We start from the raw sequence: 24,437 nt of genomic DNA on the forward strand, positions 1-24,437 counted from the left end.
TTGAGTGTTTATCTGGACATTCATCAAACAAGTGTAGTCTGCACAGATTTTGCGATGCTTCCTGTGACACTTATGCAGCTGCACACAAGGCTATGTATAATGCTAAATAAACATTGTTTCCAATAATTTTCAGATGATTTGTTAGACTATACCTAGAGTTTATAATGTGACTTTATACTGAATAATGATGTAACTATATAGTCTAGCAAAAAAATGCATAGTAGTAAAAAAGTCCCCATGTTGAACAAATGCAGTGTTGTAAAAAAACATTTTTCACTTCTGTTTTCTATTATAAATACCTTAGACCACAGTAGTGCAACCTTCCTTATAAGACCTTGTTAGTAAAAGATGCACCAATACACCTCTGTAAAAGACCACTTTATAGTTGCATACATTGCAGCACACAAGAGCTGAAGGACACCCGGTCCTACATTCTGTTTATATTGGCTAAGTATGTGCAAATGACAAAGCAACGTGGTCTGAGTGCATACACAATGTAGCTAGCTAGTTAGCTATTTATATGGCTATTAGTCACGCAGCTACATCCAAAGTACCAAGTGCACACAAAGTAAAGAATTGTACTGTTGAATTTATTGTATAGCTGCTGATTGATAGTTAACAGAATGGTGTACGAAAGAAATAGTCTAATGGAGGTACATGCAATATACGTACATATCGTCAAGTATTTTATGAAGTGTTACATAACTTCTTGTAGCATCTTTAAATAGTTTATCAAGTACAGCTGTATCATAACCAATACATTATCATTATACAAAAACAAATAAGCTGTGAAATGACGATTTAAAATTGAGGTTTTAGAAATAAGTATTTTTATTGTAGCTACAGTAAAATTAAAGGTGGCAGTTATACAACACATAGTAGAGTGGCATAGTGCAGCATTTTGTGCACTTTGTGATATCAAGACACACGATAGTGTGTCGTGCGGCCCAAGAAGCCGGCGCGCCACACCGTGAGTATATTAACAGGAAGAAAGAAAACGCAATTTTCACACCTATGTAGCTCTGTGATTCCTTATTCGATTGGAACCAAATTTGCTGGAGACGTGCCGCCCAGCTAGGGTAGTCTACATACCAAATTTGAAGAAAATCGCTCCAGCCATTTCCGAGATACGAGCGAACAAAATTTCGTTTTAATTTCTTCGTTTTTTTCTTCTTCTTCTTCTTCTTCTTCTTCTTCTTCTTCATCTTCTTCATTTCGCACACTTCGCAAAATTCGCCATAAAACACGAATGCGTGCTCGGATTGGGCTGAAATTTGGCACACTTAAAGGGCTCATTAAGGCGGATCTCCGTACCAACTTTGGTAGGAATCCGATGAACATTCACGGAGTTATGACCGATTATTTGCGTAAAATAAGGTCGAAGGTCTGTCACGCCTACAGGGTAAACGCCTTGGACGAATCAGTTGAAAATTGATATGTAGATGGAGCAACCATCGTAGGAGTGCCTTTTTGTGGTTTGAAAGGAATCGGGATAAAGACCATGGAGATATGACACAAAACCCAACCTGTGTCAAAATTACGCGATCGATTTTTATGAATAAAAAAACTATTAGTTTTCGTGTCTACCAGGCAAACCGCTTAGAGCAACGAGCTGAAAATCAGTATGTAGCTGGAATAATCATCATAGAAAGTTCTTGCAGTAGTACAGAAGAATCGCATTACAAATCACTGAGTTATGATTCGAAAGGCAACTACGTGCAGCAAATGCGAGATCGAGATACTCTAATAGAACAGTCACCCTAATAAAGCATTCAGCTGCATGTATAATTTACTCAGTTATATTACATTGCAAGTTATTCTGTAGGGAATTCAGCTACAAACAAGTCACCCTGTAGTCAGATCAGCTAGAAGAAGGTACCTAATAGAGAGTTCAGCTACAAAGAAGCCATCATGTAGAGAGTTCAGCTCAAATAAATCACCCTGTAGAGAATTCAGCTACAAACAAATTGCCCTGTAGAGAGATCAGCAAGAAGAAGTTACCTTGTAGAGAGTTCAGTTACAAAGAAACAATCATGCAAAGAGTTTAGCTGCAAACAAATCACCCAGTAGAAAGTTCCGCTATGAACAGATCACACTGTAGAGAGTTCAGTTAGAAACAAGTCATCCTGTAGATAGATCAGCTAGAAGAAGTCACTTTGTAGAGAGTTCAGCTACAAACAAATCACCCTGTAGAGAGTTCAGCTAGGAACAAGTCACCCTGTACAGAGATCAGCTAGAAACAAGTCATCCTGTAGAGAGTTCAGCTAGAAGAAGTTACATTGTAGAGAGTTCGGTTACAAAGAAACTACCATGTAGAGAGTTCAGCTGCAAACAAATCACCCTGTAGAGGGTTCAGCTACAAACAAGTCACCCTCTAGAGAGTTCAGCTAGAAGAAGTTACATTGTAGAGAGATCAGCTAGAAACAAGTCACCCTGTAGAGAGTTCAGCTAGAAGAAGTTACATTGTAGAGAGTTTAGCTACAAAGAAACTACCATGTACAGAGTTCAACTGCAAACAAATTGCCCTGTAGAGAATTCAGCTATAAACAAATCACCCTGTCGAAAGATCAGCTAGAAGAAGTTACCTTGTAGAGAGTTCAGCTACAAACAAATCACCCTGTAGAGAGTTCAGCTACAAACAAGTCATCCTGTAGAGAGTTCAGCTAGAAGAAGTTACATTGTAGAAAGTTCAGCTACAAAGAAACTACCATGTACAGAGTTCAGCAGCAAACAAATTGCCCTGTAGAGAATTCAGCTACAGACAAATCAACTTGTAGAAAGATCAGCTAGAAGAAGTTACCTTGTAGAGAGTTCAGCTACTAACAAATCACCCTGTAGAGAGTTCAGCTAGAAACAAGTCACCCTGTAGAGAGATCAGCTAGAAGAAGTTACATTGTAGAGAGTTCAGCTACAAAGAAACTACCATGTACAGAGTTCAACTGCAAACAAATTGCCCTGTAGAGAATTCAGCTACAGACAAATCAACTTGTAGAAAGATCAGCTAGAAGAAGTTACCTTGTATAGAGTTTAGCAGCAAACAAATCACCCTGTAGAGGGTTCAGCTACAAACAAGTCACCCTGTAGAGAGTTCAGCTAGAAGAAGTTACATTATAGAGAGTTCAGCTACAAAGAAACTACCATGTACAGAGTTCAACTGCAAACAAATTGCCCTGTAGACAATTCAGCTACAAACAAATCACCCTGTAGAAAGTTCAGCTAGAAGAAGTTACCATGTAGAGAGTTCAGCTACAAACAAATCACCCTGTAGAGAGTTCAGCTAGAAACAAGTCACCCTGTAGAGAGTTCAGCTAGAAGAAGTTACCTTGTAGAGAGTTCAGCTACAAAGAAACTACCATGTAGAGAGTTCAGCAGCAAACAAATTTCCCTGTAGAGAATTCAGCTACAGACAAATCACCTTGTAGAAAGATCAGCTAGAAGAAGTTACCTTGTAGAGAGTTCAGCTACAAACAAATCACCCTGTAGAGAGTTCAGCTAGAAACAAGTCACCCTAGGCCTGTAGAGAGATCAGCTAGAAACAAGTCACCCTGTAGAGAGTTCAGCTAGAAGAAGTTACATTGTAGAGAGTTCAGCTACAAAGAAACTACCATGTACAGAGTTCAGCTGCAAACAAATTGCCCTGTAGAGAATTTAGCTACAAACAAATCACCCTGTAGAAAGATCAGCTAGAAGAAGTTACCTTGTAGAGAATTCAGCTACAAACAAATCACCCTGTAGAGACTTTAGTTAGAAACAAGTCACCCTGTAGAGAGTTCAGCTAGAAGAAATTACGTTGTAGAGAGTTCAGCTACAAAGAAACTACCATGTAGAGAGTTCAGCTGCAAACAAATTGCCCTGTAGAGAATTCAGCTACAAACAAATCACCCTGTAGAAAGATCAGCTAGAAGAAGTTACCTTGTAGAGAGTTCAGCTACAAACAAATCACCCTGTAGAGAGTTCAGTTAGAAACAAGTCACCCTGTAGAGAGTTCAGCTAGAAGAAATTACGTTGTAGAGAGTTCAGCTACAAAGAAACTAACATGTACAGAGTTCAGCTGTAAACAAATTGCCCTGTAGAGACAAACAAATCATCCTGTAGAAAGATCAGCTAGGAGAAGTTACCTTGTAGAGAGTTCAGCTACAAACAAATCACCCTGTAGAGGGTTCAACTACAAACAAGTCACCCTGTAGAGAGTTCAAGTTACATTGTAGAGAGTTCAGCTACAAAGAAACTACCATGTAGAGAGTTCAGCTGCAAACAAATTGCCCTGTAGAGAATTCAGCTACAAACAAATCACCCTGTAGAAAGATCAGCTAGAAGAAGTTACCTTGTAGAGAATTCAGCTACAAACAAATCACCCTGTAGAGAGTTCAGCTAGAAACAAGTTACACTGTAGAGAGATCAGCTAGAAACAAGTCACCCTGTAGAGAGTTCAGCTAGAAGAAGTCACATTGTAGAGAGTTCAGCTACAAAGAAACTACCATGTAGAGAGTTCAGCTGCAAACAAATTGCCTCGTAGAGAATTCAGCTACAAACAAATCACCCTGTAGAAAGATCAGCTAGAAGAAGTTACCTTGTAGAGAGTTCAGCTACAAACAAATCACCCTGTAGAGAGTTTAGCTAGAAACAAGTCACCCTGTAGAGAGATCAGCTAGAAATAAGCCGCCCGTAGAGAGTTCAGCTAGAAGAAGTTACATTGTAGAGAGTTCAGCAGTTTAGCTGCAAACAAATCGCCCTGTAGAGAATTCAGCTACAAACAAATCACCCTGTAGAAAGATCAGCTAGAAGAAGTTACCTTGTAGAGAGTTCAGCTACAAACAAACCACCCTGTAGAGAGTTCAGCTACAAACAAGTCATCCGGTAGAGAGATCAGCTAGAAGGGTCACCTTGCAGAGAGGTCAGCTACAAAGAAATCACCCTGTTTCATCTTTTCTTCTTCCTGTAGTAAAGAAAAAATGACAGGTTAAAAAGCCCTAAAGCCGGCCATATCCGGCTTTGGGGTATACAAATACAAAAAGAAGTGAAATCTAATCCAAAACAGCCAAGCTGTAAAAAAAGAGTGCGGCCCTGAGAAAGGCTATGGTGAAAAAAGATGTGAAATCCAAGGTGGCGGCCAAGAAATGGCTGTGATGGTAGGTTAATGGTAAAAATTTTAATAACAACAATTCAGGTGAATTTGGTGCCGCTTGGTCAATTGGCACAAAATTCACCTGAATTGTCGTTATTAAAATTTTTACCATTAACCTACCATCACAGCCATTTCTTGGCCGCCACCTTGGATTTCACATCTTTTTTCACCATAGCCTTTCTCAGGGCCGCACTCTTTTTTTACAGCTTGGCTGTTTTGGATTAGATATATATACAATTATAAAACTTACCACACAATTTGGTGCCACTGTACAGGTGACGTCAACCATTTTTGCATTGAAGATTCATCATTTTGTCTTTATCTCCCAGAGGCATCAGTTTACATGGTCAAAAACATAGTTTCAAATTAGAATACTAAACACCTTGACTTTTGTTTGAAGTCACAGTGAATATAGTTTATTCCACTCTTAATTTAAAGTTATGAACTTCTCTTCCAGCAAGACATTTAATATGAAACCATGTTAAGTGAAATTAAAGTAATGACAAAGAATTCAGCAGGAAGACAAAGACAAAAATGATGAATTTTCTATGCAAAATAGCTGTAAAGGTTACCCAAGGTCAATATCTGAGATGTACTATATCATGAAATAAGGTTAATGTCATAAGCAGTGTATTATATCACAAAATTAATGACATTGTTCACACTCTGCCGCTCTACTATATATAGCAACTGAAAAGCTATGAAAGCTTCTAGGCTTGCTAATACAATTATTTATACCAAAGTTGGCACTATGCCGTTCCTCCTTATTGGAGTGATACCAACAACTAACTAAACATACATGCATATTATTATAAACACAAAGCAAGACAATAGCAAACATTACACCACACAACAGTACTGAATGGTACAACTTTCCAGAGTGAAAATAAAATGAATTGAGAGAACATTTAGTTTTACTCTAATAAAACAGTCAATACATTGAAATGAGAACCATTAACTGTGCCACTAGTGAGCATACATAGCAGCATACAGTTATAACTGGTGGCTTGTACAGAGTCTCAAACATGCAAAGAAATCAAGCCACATTCATATCTAAACAATGAAAACCTAAAATTAATGCTTATGGCATTTGCATTACGAGTTTAATAAAATAATTATTCATAATAATTATAATATAGATAATAAAGAAGTTTCCAGTGACACTATACTCCAGCCTTGAAATCAATACTGCAAATCTCAAGAATGAATCTTAAATTTGTGCAGGGTGCTTCACTCTAATGAGGCACAGTGGACATTATATTTAATGGTGAACTGTATGATTGTGCTAAGAGTACAGAGGAGGTGTAGACTCATATTCAATAACGAGAATCTTGGTCTGGCAGAAACCTCCATTGTAAGTTTCATGTTGCATAGTAGCTTAATATCCACATCTAGTAGCAACCCAAGAATGGCCAAGATACATGAATAAATTTGTTGATGGTAATGCAGTGGACATGCAAAGAATTTGAGACTGCAGAGAGCAAATCCATCAAGTTAGAGGCACCCACATACAACTCATTGTCAACCCTATCTGATCAACCACACACTGCGCATGGCCACAAAGTCATCATGCCTGGACACATGATGGTGTAATATCACAAACATTGTTGGGACCTGTATATAGGTATAAATGCCATTGTGGCCACATATACAAAGCAAACATCACTAACTATTCACATACAGTACATATAGCTCACATTGACGCATTCTATATATAGGGTAACCATGATAATATAATAATCATTACTACAGTTGATGTGAATGTAATTGTCAAACCAGTCATAATATTATTGACACTATAATTATATAATATAATTATATACATACAATTGCAACACATATTTTGTTTACATACCTATAATATAGTCCGCTGCTATGGTATACCACATTGTTTGAACTACTGGCTTTAAGTTATGTACGTAGCTGCATGAGGATGAATAACCAGAAACCACACCATACCTAGCTAAAATAAATGTATGATACATAGGAAGATACAATTGAGATATAATTATGCATAAACACTCCTCCAACAATCTGCAGACCATGAGAAAGTATACAATAGATTGTATGTCCACTATATAGCAAAGTACAGTATGCATGAACTACTGGATTTAAGTCAATGCATCTTGTTTAACTGATGATAGATCTCATCAAATAAAAGACTATGTTAGCACAATTGAAGGGGAGTAGCTGACATTGTGTTGCAACATTTAATTTTCTTGGGTCATTGCTTCAATTCTGACCTCTACAGTCACACACTGAGTATGACACTGGATGTGCAATCATTCGGATGTGACTGAACCCATATCAACCCCTAGGAGATTGATAAAGAGACAAACTTGTGTATACATTTCAAAAAGTTTTCACCTTAGCAGAAATGATGCCATCTTGATTTGTATTTGCAATCTTGAAACCTTAGTGTGAGGTCAGCTAGTGCAACTGCTGCCAGATAGCTACTCACTCTCCTTAGTTCAATGTGAGTCAAGAAAAAACGTGTGTAATATAATATAGCAAAAGGCTAGGATACTACATCCCATTCACTGGACTACTGGGCTTCACAAAAAGGTGCTTAAACACTTTTCTACCACTGTATAAAAGTAATTAGCTATTAGACCATTTCTTTGTATACCATACACCAACTCAATCTTGTCTTGTATATCACTGTAATATAGTTTTAGTAATCTGATTAAGGTATAGCTACTAACCCTACTATACTTGAATTTTAAAAACTTATTATAATGTAGATATTGTAAGGCGGAATATAGTAGAAATATTAATAATTGTGTATAAATAAATTATGGGTAGTGTTGAGCCATTCTATCTCAGCCTGAAAACTGTATTTCTACTATCTTTGGTTGTTATGTGTGTAACAATGCTGAATCATAACCTGCCTGCACTTTTCCCTACAAAGTCACAGGTATAATGAAAGATCCTATGCATTAAAAAAGTCAGTAAAAGTTTTTTTTGCAATATAATATACTATATTATGTCATAATTATTATATGGCATCTATTTCAGTCATTTATTGGTCGCATGATTTAGCAGCTAAAATCATTGAAGTATGGCCTCACCAAACACAACAATGAAAAGTGATACAGTACACTTATTGAATACATATACAGCATGTAGTTGGCTTGTGTTTATCCCTTTATATAAACCTAATTATCTAAACCATGATGAAAACTGATAACTTGACATGAAATGAAGAATAGCGATTGGTTATTTACAACTTTGATTCCTGTTGCATGCATGTTGTGGTTACCATTAAGTTGGTAATGTTTTACTGATTAAGCAACTTTTAATATTATGGAGAATAGTGCATGATGAGTGTTAGCAATGGCCATCTGAATTATTAGCTCAGTTTGAGTATATTATATACTTGGTGCAAAATGATGGACATTTCCATATACCATACACCTCTGTACAGTAGCTATGTAACACACAAAACAGTTGATAAATTAATACCATAATATTTCAGTATAAAATAACATACACAAAAGATCATGATGTGTCCATTGTATCCTACAGTACACCAAGGGTGTGTCAGTTTGTCTCTAGTTCAAGTGATAAGAACTGCTATTGGATGACAATGGCCTTGAACGAGCACACTTAATTGTCTAGTCAGCCGCGCAGCATAGTGCTTTAGATTACTGTGCATGAGGTATATTCTGTTAACCTACAGACTAAATGACTAATAACTATTAGCAACTGTCTAACACACATGCTACGTAACAGTAACTGATGTCCTTAGGCAATTGTATTTCGCATGACCAATACTTTTGGCTTGAAGTTTTCACAAACTCAACAGCTCGTGTGAGATCCACGTCTTTTTCCTGAGGACTTCTAGAATCCCCTTCCTAGTGCATGTACCAGCTGGTTATGATTCAACACTACATAATATCCATTAATCAAAATCTTGATATTGAAGGGATCCAAAGCAGAAAAGAGATAAAAAGAAAAGTGGTATAAAGATAAACAAATTTTAGCCAATTATATGATCAGCAATGGCAGTAAATATGTTAAGAGCAGATACGTGTATAGTTTTGCTCAATCACAAGTTTGAGGAAGGGCCATGCCATGCAGGCTGTGTACTTCTATGGTTCCCTCAAGGTGGAAATTATTTTGATCATTTATAAATAAAGTGTCAGACATGCAATTAGATTTTGAAATGTGTCAAGCAGTACTAAAACATGAATCAAATGTCAAATTCAAGAACTTGTGTCTTTCCAGCCATGCATGAGTTGTTTAAATGTTGTCAAACTTACTGCACTAAGGAACCTTATAGGAGCAAGCATAAAAAGGTCAGTGTTAGGGACTCGCCTATATATATTATGCTCAAAATTTTACCTATTGTGCTATGCTGCACTGCTCTTATTATGCTCAAATTATGCTCAAGCTTTATGTCCCATTTCCCATAAAGTTGCAGTTATGGGCACGTAATAAGGGGTTGAAGTACATCTTTGCCCTTAAAAATGCATGTGACAGTAAAGATCGATATATGTGACTGGATTTTGGAAAATCACCTGGAAAATCACCCTTATGGGTGCATTGTTGATTCAGAGAAAAAAGCATTTTATTATTTAAAGCTTTGTTACTCACCAGCCTTGGTAGCTACACGTTTGGATTTTTCAGCAAAGATGGAGCAATTCACAACCTCTAAGAGCAGCTAGTGGTCAAGGTAATCCCTGTAGAGTTTCCTGCCATTTTAGATAGGTTTTTTCACTAGTGTTGCTGTATCACTAGTCCTCAAAAATGGGTGGAGGGTGGGGGGGGTGGGGCAGGCAAAAGATACACTACAAAATGGACGAGAATGATAACTGAAGGCACCAGACCACAAAATAGCCCATAAAGCAGACCCGACAAGTTGAAGGCGAGTTTGATATGGAAACTGTTAGCCTGATAGTGCAGCAACTTCATGTTGGTGTTATCTCACTTTTGGCTTTTGCACCCATATGGCTAAATCTGGTCACATATTCTAATAGAACATTCAGCTGCCTGATTGTTCTATTAGAGTTATTGGCTGTTCTATTAGAGTATATTGATCATTTTCATTGTGACCATCAAGGATCACTTGTAGTATGGCTCAAATATTCTTCCTATTATGCTAGCATTATGCTCAATGCTTTCAGACACCTATTATGCTCATAATTATGCCAGCATAATCAGCAGGTCCATAGTCAGTGACTCAGTGTGTTGGTTTTATGCATGTGTCACCATTGTTTAATATAATACCATAGTACAGTCTCACCACTGCATAGAGAGCAAATGATTTCCATCTATAGCTCGTGAATTCTATGATGTTCATAACAGCAAGAGTGAAAGTAAATCCCTCCAGTACTGTATGCCAAACTTTGCTAACATGCGATGTGTGTGCAGTGAACATTCTCTAATAGAGCAGTCAATCAAATACTCTAATAAAACAGTCACCGCATGTAACATTAGGAATCCTCCATAACTGAACTTATAACTGTCACTGATCCCTACAACTCCAGACTGCTTAGCATAATTTATTACTATTATTTACATATATATGTACATAAAACTGCTCTAGCTACATCAAACATTTTACCTTTAATAGCTTCTTTCTTGCCCCCCAGACCCCCTGTCCTGCTCCATATGCCTATACTACCCTGATGTACCCCCATTGCCAAACCCTGGATCCGTCAGCCCTGCAATAATGATATTAAGAAATTCATTGAAACTGAGAAAACCAACACTCCAAATAAATTCTCTGTTTCCTGTTCTGGACTCAAGCATATTTACATGCGGGCAGGCGGTCCACTTCCATTATTTCATTATAAGATTAGCAGCTTTTCAAGCTATTATTTGCCTGGCACAACCATAAAAAGCTGCATAAAAGCATGCATAAGCTTGTTCCTTCCTTTTAAGTTGCAAAAATAGCACAAACTTCGTGATAGCACTGTTGACACATGAGCTGACACTGCTTCAAGATGGCTTTTACTGAGCCTGTCAGTATGTAAGAATAACTGGAAAATAATGGAAGAATACGGAATAATGGAATATTTAGAGCTGACAGTAACTAGATGCGGGTGGTGGACGGGAAACAGAATTTATTTGGAGTGGCCTTATCAGTGTTGAATAAAATGTAATACTTGTAGCTACATCAGTAAGGTGAATGGACTCATCTATTCATACAACACTATGTATTATATAATCATTACTAGTTTACTTGCACCTTTTAACGTGTTGATCAGGTCAGGGGCGGATCCAGACTTATGGAAAGGGGGGGTCAAAAATGAACTGAGGCACTACATTGTCTCTGGCTTGATAAGGTGAGACCAAAAAAAAAAATGTCACAGCCAGCTGGCAATAGTTGCCCACCTCACCAACCACGCATTTATAGCTGATAAAGTACATAAAAATCCTTAAATAGCTCACTACACATTGTTCTAATACTGTGACTGCTTTATTAGAGTGACTGCTCTATTACAGTATCTCGATCTTGGTATACTAAAAATTTTTGGAGGGGGGGGTGGGGGTCAAGAGCCCCCTTTGACACCCCCCCCCCCCTGTATCCGCCCCTGGATCAGGTGTAACAAGTTGTGTAGCCTTACAATTTACCTGTAATGAATACTTTAATTAATAGTATATACGCATAGCTATCTCACTACAGCACAAACAGCAACTAGCAACTAGGTTTTGACCATCCTTCTGTTCCGTTCCAAATAATTAAGTCACGTTATCACAATTACGAAATGGGGATTTCCCGTATTGAGGGTTCCCCGAAGTCATACGATTTTCATGTAGTGTGTACAACATGGCTACAGATATACCCTCGGATATACCCGAAGTTCCTATTGCTCGCACTGGCGCAGCAATGACCATACTTGATGATAAGATGTTTGTATGGGGCGGGTACTCGCAAGAGATAGATGGGGAAGGAGACGCCAGGGTGCCTGTTAATGTACAATTACCTGATGAAGAGGAGGAACTTGACGACTACCCGGCGATAGAAGTATACAGTATCACTGAACATCGCTGGTGTCGCTACAAGACCTCTAGAAAAGATGATGATGATAATGAAAGTAACGTTCCTGTGCGAGTTCCTGTGTTTGGTTTCGGTTCAGTAATGACAGGAATAGAAGGAATGGTATACTTGTTCGGAGGATGGAACGACCAGGAGTTCTCTAATGACGTGTTCAGACTGGATCCTGTTAAGATGAAATGGGAGAGACTTCAATCAACAGGCCTAGGTGGTAATCCTCCAGCGTGTAAGTGTCACGGAGGGATGGTAGCACATCATAGTTCTAATAAACTGGTCATATTTGGTGGAATTGGAGCAGCAAAACAAGGGGGTGGGGCTCAGTATATTACATGCCATGATACCTCTGTCCGCTATGAGTACTGTTGGAACAATGAGCTGCATTCATTTGATCCTAAAACTGGTGAGTATGATATTGTCTATAAACTTTGGTGTTTCATATACACTCATCACACTGTATGATAGTATGTACTCATCATAGAGTACAACTGTATTGTAGGGATCATGAAGGTTTGCAGTTTTTCGCACAAAAAATGACCAGGAATCAGTATTTATTTATTATTATTTATTTGTTGATTAGCAAAACCCTTAGGGGTAACACACTAATGTACAGTTACAGTGATATTTATTAAGTAAACAAGTACGACCTAAATGTCTATGTTAATCTCATGAAGATCAGGATAGGGTAAGGAATTCCGTTCAATGGTCGTCTTGGGGAAAAAGGAATTGCGATAAATTTCTGTTCTTGAGTAGTCTCACTATACCTTCATGGAGTATTGGTTAGGTGGGATCAAGCCCAAAGGTGCATGTCTTCAGAGCAGCCAAACATGTTTCTGATAGATTGATATGGAACTTTTAATGTTTAACAGAAACTGCCTGATTAACCATAGCTCAATAATGGCTAAGGCTATGAGCGTAATTTTTTTCTACTAGATGTCAGTTTAGCCCGACAGGTACTTTTAGCATACTGCAGTACATACAATGCTCACATCATGAATTTACCTCCTTTGTGTCATTTTTGCTTACAATGCAAATGGTAACTTGTGGTGGCTTTCCTCTGGCTGCCGTTTCCATTGCTTAATTGTCCATATTCTCCACAGTGACTGTATTGATTGCTGAGGCACTTCTCATAGTGTTCTTTGATTGTAATGTTGTAATTTGGGTTGAACATAGCTGAAAACATAGCATTATGACCACTACACTTTCAAAATTTGGTAAATGAGGGTGCACATTCAGATGGACAATTAATTTTATGGAGCCATTCTTTCTTTTGATGTGGTATGCACAAGTTTACCAGTCATACTTATGTTACAAAAGAGTTGCAAGTATAAGGAATTTTTTAAGTTCGATTTGGAAGTTTGGAGGTAGTGAAACAAGGTAACCTACACCTGCATCCCTACTTTCCTGTGGCTACAAACTGAATCAGGGATTAAATATCCATCATTTTTTCTGCAGGTGTAGGCAACCTCCCTTGTTTCCTTACATTAATATTCATGATCCCTAAAAGTTTCCTTATACAATACTGCTCAAATGCAACGTCATGCAAGCAGTTAAAATACTTGCTAATTAAAGGGCGTGGCACCCGTTTCACTCATGAGTATTCGTCCCATTCTGATTGGGATGAATGCTCGCTAGTGAAATGGGTGCCGCACTCTTCAATTAACAAGTTTTATTAATTTTATTGCTTGCACTTGTGCAAGTTGACATTGCATTTGAGCAGTACCATGTAAATGCATAGTACAAAGAGAGAGATACCAATCATGATTACATGACACTTCAGCTATATACACTTAGTCTATGTAACTGTAAAAAAAGTTACTTTACATGCCATTCAATGAACACATAATGTTATTAGTTGCAATGCTGGTTAACTTGTCACAGTATCACAAGTAGGAAATCTTTCACATTCCATATAAACTTTTTTGGGGGTGTTAAAGCAAATCCAATTTCAAATTCCAACCTTGATTGTGTTATGGCATAGATATACAGACAAGTACCCGGATCAGTTTTTCGTGCCGGATCATTATTACTGGAAGTAGCAATATCTACGAATTTATCACACAGAAGACTAGTTCTACTCTTGTAACTACGTGTATCTCCTAGAACGTTAATAATTAGTTGCCGTGCGCTATACAGTAAGTCTGATTCCTTTGATAATGGTGACGGCGTATTGGCCAGCCACATTGAGACACACCTACAAACCACCAGGTCCTACTGCCAATTAACCACTCTGAGGAAGGGTTAACAAATACTCTCACATATTGACATCTTACAGAAACACATTGTGAACGGTGTATTTTACTATCCTGCCTTTTTCAAAGGGGGTAACAATGATCCAGCAAATGCATTTGTATTGAAGTCAATGGTTTCACGTGAGATGATTCCAATCCCAGGTACTTTTCTATATATCTATGGTTATAGCATTATGTATTAAGTGGTGTAGATACCAGTGACAATGCCTTGGTAAGAAAGACATTGAGAGTTAGAATGAATGATATTTGGTGCTAAAAAATTTCAAGGTACAATATTGTATTGGAGCAGTGAGAGATGCAGTTATATATGTACATTACGGTGTACCTATAGAACATATATGTATGCCTTATGTACTACACTTATACAATGAGCCACTTAATGTACAAAACATTTGATGTACAAAAGAAGTGCTATACAACTAGCACAACTAAATTGTTCTAATAGAATAACCTTAAGTAATGTTACATTGCTCTATGATATAGGTCAGTGGCAGGAAATTGATTGTCCAAATAGACCTCCACCTACTGGGGCGTTCACCTTTATAGAGATTGATCCTGACCACGCTCTCCTGTTTGGTGGTAGAGTGGAGGAGACCAGAATGAATCACGTGTATATATTGGATATGAAGAGTATGGTGAGTGGCACTCAAAAATCCAGCTTATTATGCTCAATTAATTATGCTTTCAAGTTTAAGATTATGCTCTAGAATTGACTGAATTATTAGAGTCTATCAGCCTTTTCTGACTGCTGTATAGAATAGGTGACTATATATATATATATCAATCTTAAATCCATGAAGTGTGCAAAATAAGCCAAGATAATGACATTATACATGTGAAATGTAGTAACATAGTGAAATCATGCTTTGCTGTATTTTTGGCATGTGTGTTGCACTAAAAATCTTGACAATTGTCCTAGTATGCTGGCATGATGCTTGATACTTTTGCTAGCCTGTTATGCTCGAAATTATTCTGGCATAATTGGTGTAAACCTATTGATTTTGTAGTGTGTGTGTGTTTTTTTGTGCCAATTTTCATTTCTACTTCACGAAAGACTTCTAGTGAAGTGTAAAAAACATTAGTGCCTGGCTGCTACAATATTGCATTTTTTAGGTGTGGTCAGGTCCACATCTTCCAGCCTATCAGATGGAACCATGGCCAACAAGTCGTACACTGCACACTATGGTACCATTGGTTGATCCTAAACTGCCTCAGGCCAGAAGAGAACAGAAAGTGCTTGTTATTTGGGGAAAAGGACGTGATAACAAACATGTCAGAGACATGTGGGTGTTGGATGTTGCATCGATGACTTGGAAAGAGGTTTGTGTGTTATACAGTGTATACAGTCTCAGTGGTCTCTTTACACAGTTAATGGTGAACACTAGAGCAAGGATGTTTCAAATGACTAGTGCATATTATCGTAGCCATGACTACCAAACTGATGCCATCATATTTGGAGGGAACATCCAGAGGAAGTCAAAACATGACAAACATGTTGTCACTGAAATGAGAGTGTTGAAGTTTGGTGAGTTGACCTACGTGCTGTACATGTATAAGAATTGTACAGGTAGGTCATTAGCTACCAAACTATTGATCATTTGATGGTTCTAATGATTAGGTCTCAAATCTACTTCTGACCCTTATAAAAGCATGTAAAGGCTGTGCATCAAGGTTAAACCCACAAGTCACTTTTTTGTTCTGGGACAGGCTCATCCAATTTTTACAAGATTAAGGTCTGGTGGCTTTCTTTGGTTTGCATTGAATTTAGTGCAAATGTGTTATCCTGTTGTGCAGAAACTTGGCACATATTAATTAACCCTTTGGCCCCACAGTTAATAAAAAGAGCTCTGTTGAATGCAAAGCCACTATGGTGGCTCTCATTACACACTTGCATCATTTGTCTCATAAACAAAATATCCTATGAATGGATCGTACTACTCTGGGGTTAACAGATATTATCCTAAGCTTGATCAGAGCATTGTAGCGTGAGCGAGCGTGATGCATTGTAGCGTGAGCGAGCGTGATATAAGGCGGACCTGCGTTTGAAAGAATTTTCAGTTGTTTAATTATAAGACGATACTATACCTGTCACAAAGGAGAGATGTTTAGTAAAAGTTATATGCCACTATAGTGGCTTTGGTTCTTTAAAAACGAAATTTTATTTTACGTAGAATACATGTTTTGGCATACAAAACTTGGGCTACTGTTACTCTGGGACCTACTCATTCATGGTTTACATTGACTACTCTCGAATAATAAATATTTTAATAGCAATTTCAGTATCTGATTATCAACAGACAATTGTATCACATGCAGTGGAAATGTTATTCGAATTAATTATAGGGAGGAGTGTTCAAAAGTACATATATCACATTGCCTTTTATTTATGTATATACAGTGGAACCTCAGTTATCCATACCCCACTTATCTGGATTCTCGGTTAACAGAACTACGGAAATGACTGCTCCATTAGAGTAGTGATTGTTCTATTAGGGTAGTTGATAATACTAAAATTTTTTAAGGTTATTTATACACAGTTTCAGACAAAGGTGTAGAAACAAGTTTCAGACAAAGGTGTAGGAACAAGTTTCAGAGTGAGGAGGCCAAATATAGCCATAACCAGTTAGCCATAAACTGATCCACACCCATGCGACACACAGAGGTCCCATTGTTACAGCTCCTCTGTACCCAGTTCATACGGGCGTTTATATAAATGTGTTGTGGTGTGTGTTATCACTAGCTAATAGCCCTACACCTATACTGCACAGCTATACCTCTTCACTCCCTATCCTGCTAATGGCTGCTATGCTTTTCTACACCTACTGCATGTGCTCGATACATGTATATATCATGTGAGAAATCATGTTCACGTGAAAGTCTTCTCTTTATGCTACGTACTTCACACTACAAGGATTACAACATTAATAGTTGTTATCCGAAAAGTGAAACATCGTTACCTTTAAGGAATACAAACTGGGATGTCTGCTCTAGCAGGAGTTCCCAAACTGAGTGTAGATCACGTGAGTACCATACTGCGTTCACTTTCATTTTCATCATCCTTGTATGTTTCTCTTTAGACTACTTAATAAATCTACTTCACCAAAGTCTTCATAATTTCTGGTTATAAATCGTCAGTAGTCAGCAATTCGCATACACTCGCACACTACAGTGAGACTGCCCTTAGATCTGTTACCAACCTCAATTCTTTTCCACATCATATAATGCTGGATGTGGCACTCTTTCTACTGTTTAGACTTCTCACTGCATGGGATCCAGGAAATATTTGAACAACAGATATCATGTGCAAGCGTAACAGAAATAAAGTTATAGGTGCTTTTTGTGTTTAATACTGTACAATGAATGGCTTGACAGTTGTTGTTGGACTGGTGATGCCACACCCCAGAGAGTGATTTTGCATGGTGGTTGTATGGCTTCTCATATGTACGTATGTACTTCTCTGTGTGTGTGTGTGCATATATAGCTTTGGCTACTTGGCCCAAAAAGTGTGTGTGTGTGGGGGGGGGGGGAGGTGGGGTTTGGAAATAGTGTGGGGGCCCAGCCCCAACCCCATCCCCATTCCTACACCCTCAGTTTCAGAGATACAGACTTATGGACCACCCCTGGTCTTAAGGGGTTCGGATAACTGATCATGAAGTACTGGGCTCTGTTCAATGTTATTGTTCTAATAAACATGTTAAAATACTCTAATAAAACAGTCATTTGGCAATTAGGGGATTGAGAGTTTGGGTAGCTGATGTTTAGGTAATTGACTTTCCACTTTCTATATTACTTTTGAGTATCTCATTTGCAATTTGCTATAGATACTTACATTTTGTATTGTAGTTCTGTGTCCATTATTCTAGTTTCATCAAAACCAGGTGGCTATAAGAGAGCTAGTTGTAACCAATAGGCCTTTTCATTTTTTTGTAGAAGGATTCATTAACTTTGCAGGTCTTAATTTACTGCTGGAGTGCATTATGTTAACCAAAATACCACAACCTCATTAGGCTCCTGTATATTTTAGCCCTATTTAAAAATTCTTGTGTAACCATACCGTATATTGTAATAAACAGTTGCAATATACTAGTAAATAGACCGAAGTCTGCTGCTCTACACACTGGTGGTAGTCTGTCAAAGCAATCCTGAGTAGTGAAGCGGTAACGCTGACATGGTTTTATGGTCAAAATTCAGTAATGATATACATGATTGTTGCAAAGAAATAGGTTAAACAATACAATAAACTGGTAAGGACTCTTCTTAGTAATATAAATTCATTTAATACTTTATGTCAAAAGATTTAGGAGTGCTAGTGGATGAAGTTTCACCAACATACTGCATTTGTTGTAGCCAAGGCAAATCGTCTACTGGCCATTATTAATATGTCATTTGTTAATTTGGATACTGTCATGCTTCCCTTACTATACAAGTCCCTGGTCCAACCAGTACTGGAGTATGCCAATGCTGTTTGGAGTCCCTTCTTATCTACTGATCAAGTTATGTTAAAAAAGGTACAAAAACGTGTTACTCGCATGGTCTCAAGTTTAAGGAATTTACCTTATGAGGAGCGGCTAAGGACTCTCGGTTTGCCATCTCTTTGCTACCGTTGTAAGAGAGGAGACATGTTTTAGTTTATCAAATATTTCATGGTTTAATTGACGTCAACTCCTCTATTTTTTTCTCACCTGCATTAAGTGATATCACCCAGGGTCACAACTATAAGATTTTCAAGCCTCACACCAGCTGTAGTTCAAGATCACGTTTCTTCAGCAATCAAGTCATCAATGACTGGAACAATTTACCGTACACTGTTATTAATGCTCCAACAATCAGTAGTTTAAAGTCTCTTTTAGATGAACATTGGAAACAGTTGATTTATATTTGTGATTAATTTTTGATGTATAATTTGTAGCTAATTGATTATTTTTCACCATTATTTTTTGCATGTGATCAGGTTTCACAGGTTATGCCTTTAACCAGTACTTAATAATACTAGGTAAATACTACTAATCAATAATACTAAGAATATTGAGCCAAGAGGATAAACAATAATCAAATCACATCAGGTAGTAGCAAAGGTACTAATCATAGTTTTTAATAATATCGCTAGCATTATTACCCCAAAAATCAATTAACTTTATCTCTTCACTACGCAAGATTCCCAGACCACCACCAGCATGTAGGGCATGCAGGCTTTGGTCTATTTAATAGTTGAAGGGTCTGCAACAGACGTAAAATCTTGTATGCCTATCAGTGAAATCTTGCTTGAAATCCAAGATTCGAAATCCCAACAAATAAATATTTTCCAATTATTTCCGTAACGTTTCCGTAAAATTACTGCCACATAATTTTTCAGTGTGCTTTCTCATGCTACAATTACAGAATTAATGCAAGTTATTAAGAGCTTGCTATGAAGCAATGGATAAACTATCTGAATGTAACAACGGCTGATAGCCCAATGCAAGCATGCGAGTGGGCATGCCTCCAGGAGAAAGCAGGCAATTTGTAGCCAGTGTTGGGCAAGTTACTTTTTTAAAGTAACTAGTTACATATTACATAATTATTACTTGCAACTGAACTATTTAGTTACAGTTACATATTACCCATAAAATAAAGTAACTATAATAATATTACATATTATATTACTTTGTGTCCACAGCGTTATGCTGTCACGTGTGAAACTACCACCTTATTACGTGACATGATTGCGTTGTTGGACAATGTGCAAATCTTGGTTATAAGTAAGAAGCTGGTGAATAAGCTTCATTCGGTAGGCTTCATTACTTCATTGTGGCTAGACGTTACTCAGTGGATTACTAATGAGATTAGTAACTTCGTTACTTGTAGTAATAATATTACGTAATATTAGATTCATTACAGTAACTATATTACTTAGGTAACGCGTTACATTAGTAAGTAAAGTAACTTGAGTTATATTACCTGTTTTTATAGAGTACGTATTTCGTTATATTACGTAGTTACCACAAAAGTATTAATATTACGTAACGTTACTCCCAACACTGTTTGTATAACTTATTTGAAATGCTGTATTTAAAGGGGAAAAAAACTTGTAGCAACCAAGACAAGAGTCTTAGCAAGCGGAGAGCAGAACGCTCATTCAGATTAAAGCTCCACTAGTGCATTTAGTTACAACTTCTTAAAAATGATCTACTGTATTGCATACATTTTAATCTTTTGAAATCTGAGTGAAACTTTCTGAGAAATCTTAGCAAGATCCTATAAAATCTCATTGAAAATCTTTATGAGATTTTGAGATTTCTGTGAAATCCTGAAATCCCTGCGATCTTGATGAAATCTCTCAAGTCTTGGATGCCATTTTGCTCTGTTGCTGACCCCTCATTAACAGTACACTGTTTATTGGAATAGACAGTATAGTTACACAACCACAGATTTTTTTTTTAAAAGTTAAAAACGTATTGAGGCTTGGAGTATTTTCACGGAAGAATGTACCCCGGATCAGTAATTACTCTGATTACATACCTTAGGCCCATAAATGAAATGGCTTATAGGCTATAGTCATAACTAATTTTTGTCTATTTGTAATATTTTTGTGTAAAAGTCTGACTAAATAACCGACTTACACCTTAGAGTAAAAGTTACATTCATTATGTGTGTGTGCATCATAAGTCTCTATTACAACCTGTACAGATATCTAGCTATTAAGAAGTTTCTCCACCATTTGTAAAATTTGTCTTGCAATCCTATCACCCTATAGGCACAGTTACTTTTTGAAAATGTAGCTATAATATAGTTTTTTTAAAAGATAGTTTATTTTGGATATCAACCATTCTCTTAAATTACTTCCAGGTCATGGGCAATTCCTGGGGAAATGAACTCCCTTCAGCCTTCCCCTCCACTGACGCTTTAGCCCTATCTTCACTTTAGCTAGTACTGTTTGGATAATCACAACAAAATATGTACGTACAATGTATGTCAAGTATTCCAACATTAGTTACAATTATGTGTAACCAATCCCCCCTCTAGTTATAATTTTATGCCACCAATCAAAGCTGGCTATAGGGAACTTCTACAATACCTATGCAGTAGGCATGACAGATTTACATGTATCTGAATATTTCTAATAAAGCACTCAGCAAATAAAATCATGGTTGCAAAATGTAATCAATAAAGCATGGGCGACTCTAGAAATTGTGATGACTGGTTCCCAACTCAGGCTTTTGTGCTGTGATGTCAAGGCCTTGCTACATAGCATTATAGCTAAAATCATGTATAGAAAGGCATGCCATAGTGTGAGATGCACAATAGCATGCAATGCATATCAATCTAAGCAAGCATGTCCCCACGAAACATTTGAAAGTGAAATTGAATTTGAGAGTGATTTCAGCAGTTCAATTACACCATATTAATATATTTTAAGCTTAACGATTGTAGTAGGGTGATTGCTCTATTGGGAGTTTCAATCTTGCTTGAACAGTTTCTGAAAATCTTAGAAACACCCTCCTGGAGGCTGCTCCTAGTAAAGCATTCAAACAAATGGACAATCCATTTGCATTGCGCTGTCCTTGAGAGTGGGTCATCCATGTCAGTGGTTTCAATCCTGGCTGTGTCTGTGACTGTTTCTGGATTTGTCTTATCTATTTTCAAGTATTGAAGTGTGCAAATGCTACGCCACCCAATTGCTTTTTTCTTATGATATTGACTATAGCAGTGCTTGCTATTTTGTACAAACCGCTATAGGGATGTTTAAAAACATTATTACTACTCAACAAATCTACCAAGTTGTCATGGTGAGGAAGTAGTAAGCTTTTCAGCAATAAATCATTAGAGTTAGCAATACATGTGTGTGTACTTTCCTGTAGTTTCAATAGAAACTGCTTAATCTGAAGCTCAAAGCTACAGAATAACAAACCTTTTTGCAAATAATCAGCTAGCTATTATCTGCACTGACAATTCGGTGATTAAAAGTATCGAGATCCCTTATAAGTAATTTTAGGATACAGAGTGTAGCTCAATATCAAGGCACACAGTGGTGTGTCATGCGGCCAAGAAAGCCAGTACACCACACCATGAGTATATTGACCGGAAGAAAGAAAACAGCTTTTTCATGCATGCATAGCTCCATGGCCTAATCTCCAAAACACGGCATTATAACTGTCCGCCGGGTAGGGTAGGCCACACAGCAATTTGATTAAATTCGCAACAGCCTTTTATGAGATATGGGTATTCAATGTTTCATTTAATTTCTTCTTATTCCCTATGGGGACTTTGATTTATTTTCACACACTTTGCAAAAATTGCTATAAAACGTGAACATGTAACTCAATTACCTCTATCTTTGGCACAAATGAAGAGTGGATTCACGTACCCTGTTTGCTGTGAATCTGAGGAATATCCAAGGAGTTATGAGGAAATAAGTTGTGAAATCAAAGTTGCAGCTAAGAAATGGTTGCAATGATGTTAATGGGTAAAAAAAATTTAATCATGACTGTTTACATTGTTAAAATTTATTAGCATTAACATCATTGCATATTTCTGTTCATTAATAAAACTGACTAGCTGAACAAATTCATATTCACACTCTAATAAAGTGTCAAAATTACTCCTTATTTCACAGCATTTGACCTTTAGTATTGGTTAACCCCTGTAGTAAACTAAGAAATTTTTCAGATAATATCATTAGTCCTCATTTCTGTGAAAGATGATGTAATTGTGGTTTAGTCTTCCTCATTCCAGTTTGTGTCAAAACATCATGTGGAGAGGAAATAGTACCTAACTGATAAGTATTTCATAACAATTGCTGTTATGTGCTAACTTAGGCACTTCTTCATATGTATGGTCATGCATGATCAATGGTAAATTACCTATTGATTTTCAAAACAACAGGAAAGAAACTAATTGCACTGCTGTGTACATAACAATAGGGGAATACCCTTGTTGTGTTTGGAGATCACTCTCAAGACATTTATGTAAGCTTGACTATGCCTAACTCAATACTGCCAAGTTGTCATGAAGGAAAAATGGGACTGGTTTTTAGTTTGGGCAAGAAGCCCAAACCTTCATAAAGTACCACCATACTGTATTCTCAGTTCTGTACTTCTGCAGCATACCCTATAAGCTTGTGCTTCTAACAAATTGTAATTTTCAAATAGAAGTAAATTTTCACGAAATTATCTCATGAGTACACTATGAACTATAAGGTATGCTCTTTACAATACTCTATCATATACTGAAATGAATACAAGTGGCTTGTGCAAGTCTTGGATTAATTGCATTACAAAGTATTACATAAAGGAAATAAAAGATTAGACAGTGATTATGTACAATTTTATTGTCACAGGAGCAGTCCAGTCACTACAGGGGATGTGTCGTGACATAACATCCAGATTATACTCTACTAACCCAACAGCAGTTATCCAGTACCTGTCACCGTCACTGTTAGAACAAGTGAAGGAGAGAAGTGACCAGCTCAATGCCGACCCTCCATGTTGTTATGATGAAGTGTTCATCACTAGTAAACAATTTGAAGATCATCCTGTAAACTTGATCCGTAATGAGGGACAACACTATTCATATACATAGCTAAACATTACTAATTTCATATTTACACAATGACACACCTGTGCATAATGTAGCAGTAGTAGCTAGTATAAGTTTTTAGCTGTATGCACTGTTTCATTCATCAGTATAGCTACTAGCTACACTCTGGGGAACTGCACAGACTGAAGAGGCGATGACTTCATGCACTGATGTGGTCTGACAACAACTTATACGTAATTATACAGCCTTTGTGACAAAAGCATATAGTTGGAACCTTGAAAAGACAGCACATGCTCGCCGCAGATGACAAACAATAATTTGTAATTATGACGTCTGACTCGTGTAGATCTACATGCTCATGGACGTTAATTTTAGAGTTGCGGTTTTCAATTCTCACATTTCCATCATTAAGGCCACTACAATGAGATAACTTGTTTCTCATCAACTTCCCATAGAGTAACACATGCGGGCGGGCGGGTTATCTCATTATTGCACAAGCCATAGCATATTTGTACAAAACCAGTATAACAATCCTTTATTT

The 24,437-nt window shown here is 37.3% G+C and overlaps 1 protein-coding gene across 1 annotated transcript; it reads left to right on the forward strand.

The window, feature by feature from the left end:
* The first annotated feature begins 11,836 nt into the window (after positions 1-11,836).
* LOC136254340 (kelch domain-containing protein 1-like) lies at positions 11,837-23,971 on the forward strand. The gene is made up of 5 exons (XM_066047019.1): positions 11,837-12,531; positions 14,864-15,015; positions 15,494-15,700; positions 15,749-15,905; positions 23,697-23,971. Exons 1-5 carry the CDS (start codon positions 11,904-11,906, stop codon positions 23,936-23,938), a joined length of 1,386 nt encoding a protein of 461 aa, XP_065903091.1. The 5' UTR covers positions 11,837-11,903; the 3' UTR covers positions 23,939-23,971.
* The last annotated feature ends 466 nt before the right edge of the window (positions 23,972-24,437 follow it).

This window comes from Dysidea avara, chromosome 4 (genome assembly GCF_963678975.1).
Source record: "Dysidea avara chromosome 4, odDysAvar1.4, whole genome shotgun sequence".
Taxonomy (NCBI): Eukaryota; Metazoa; Porifera; class Demospongiae; order Dictyoceratida; family Dysideidae; genus Dysidea; species Dysidea avara.

Bases quoted from the DNA above. Each gene is read 5' to 3' on its own strand.
- LOC136254340 (XM_066047019.1), top strand. From the start codon at position 11,904: ATGGCTACAGATATACCCTCGGATATACCCGAAGTTCCTATTGCTCGC. The intron at 15,701-15,748 runs GTTTGTGTGTTA...CTCTTTACACAG, and splicing joins CATCGATGACTTGGAAAGAG to TTAATGGTGAACACTAGAGC. The intron at 15,906-23,696 runs GTGAGTTGACCT...TTATTGTCACAG, and splicing joins AATGAGAGTGTTGAAGTTTG to GAGCAGTCCAGTCACTACAG.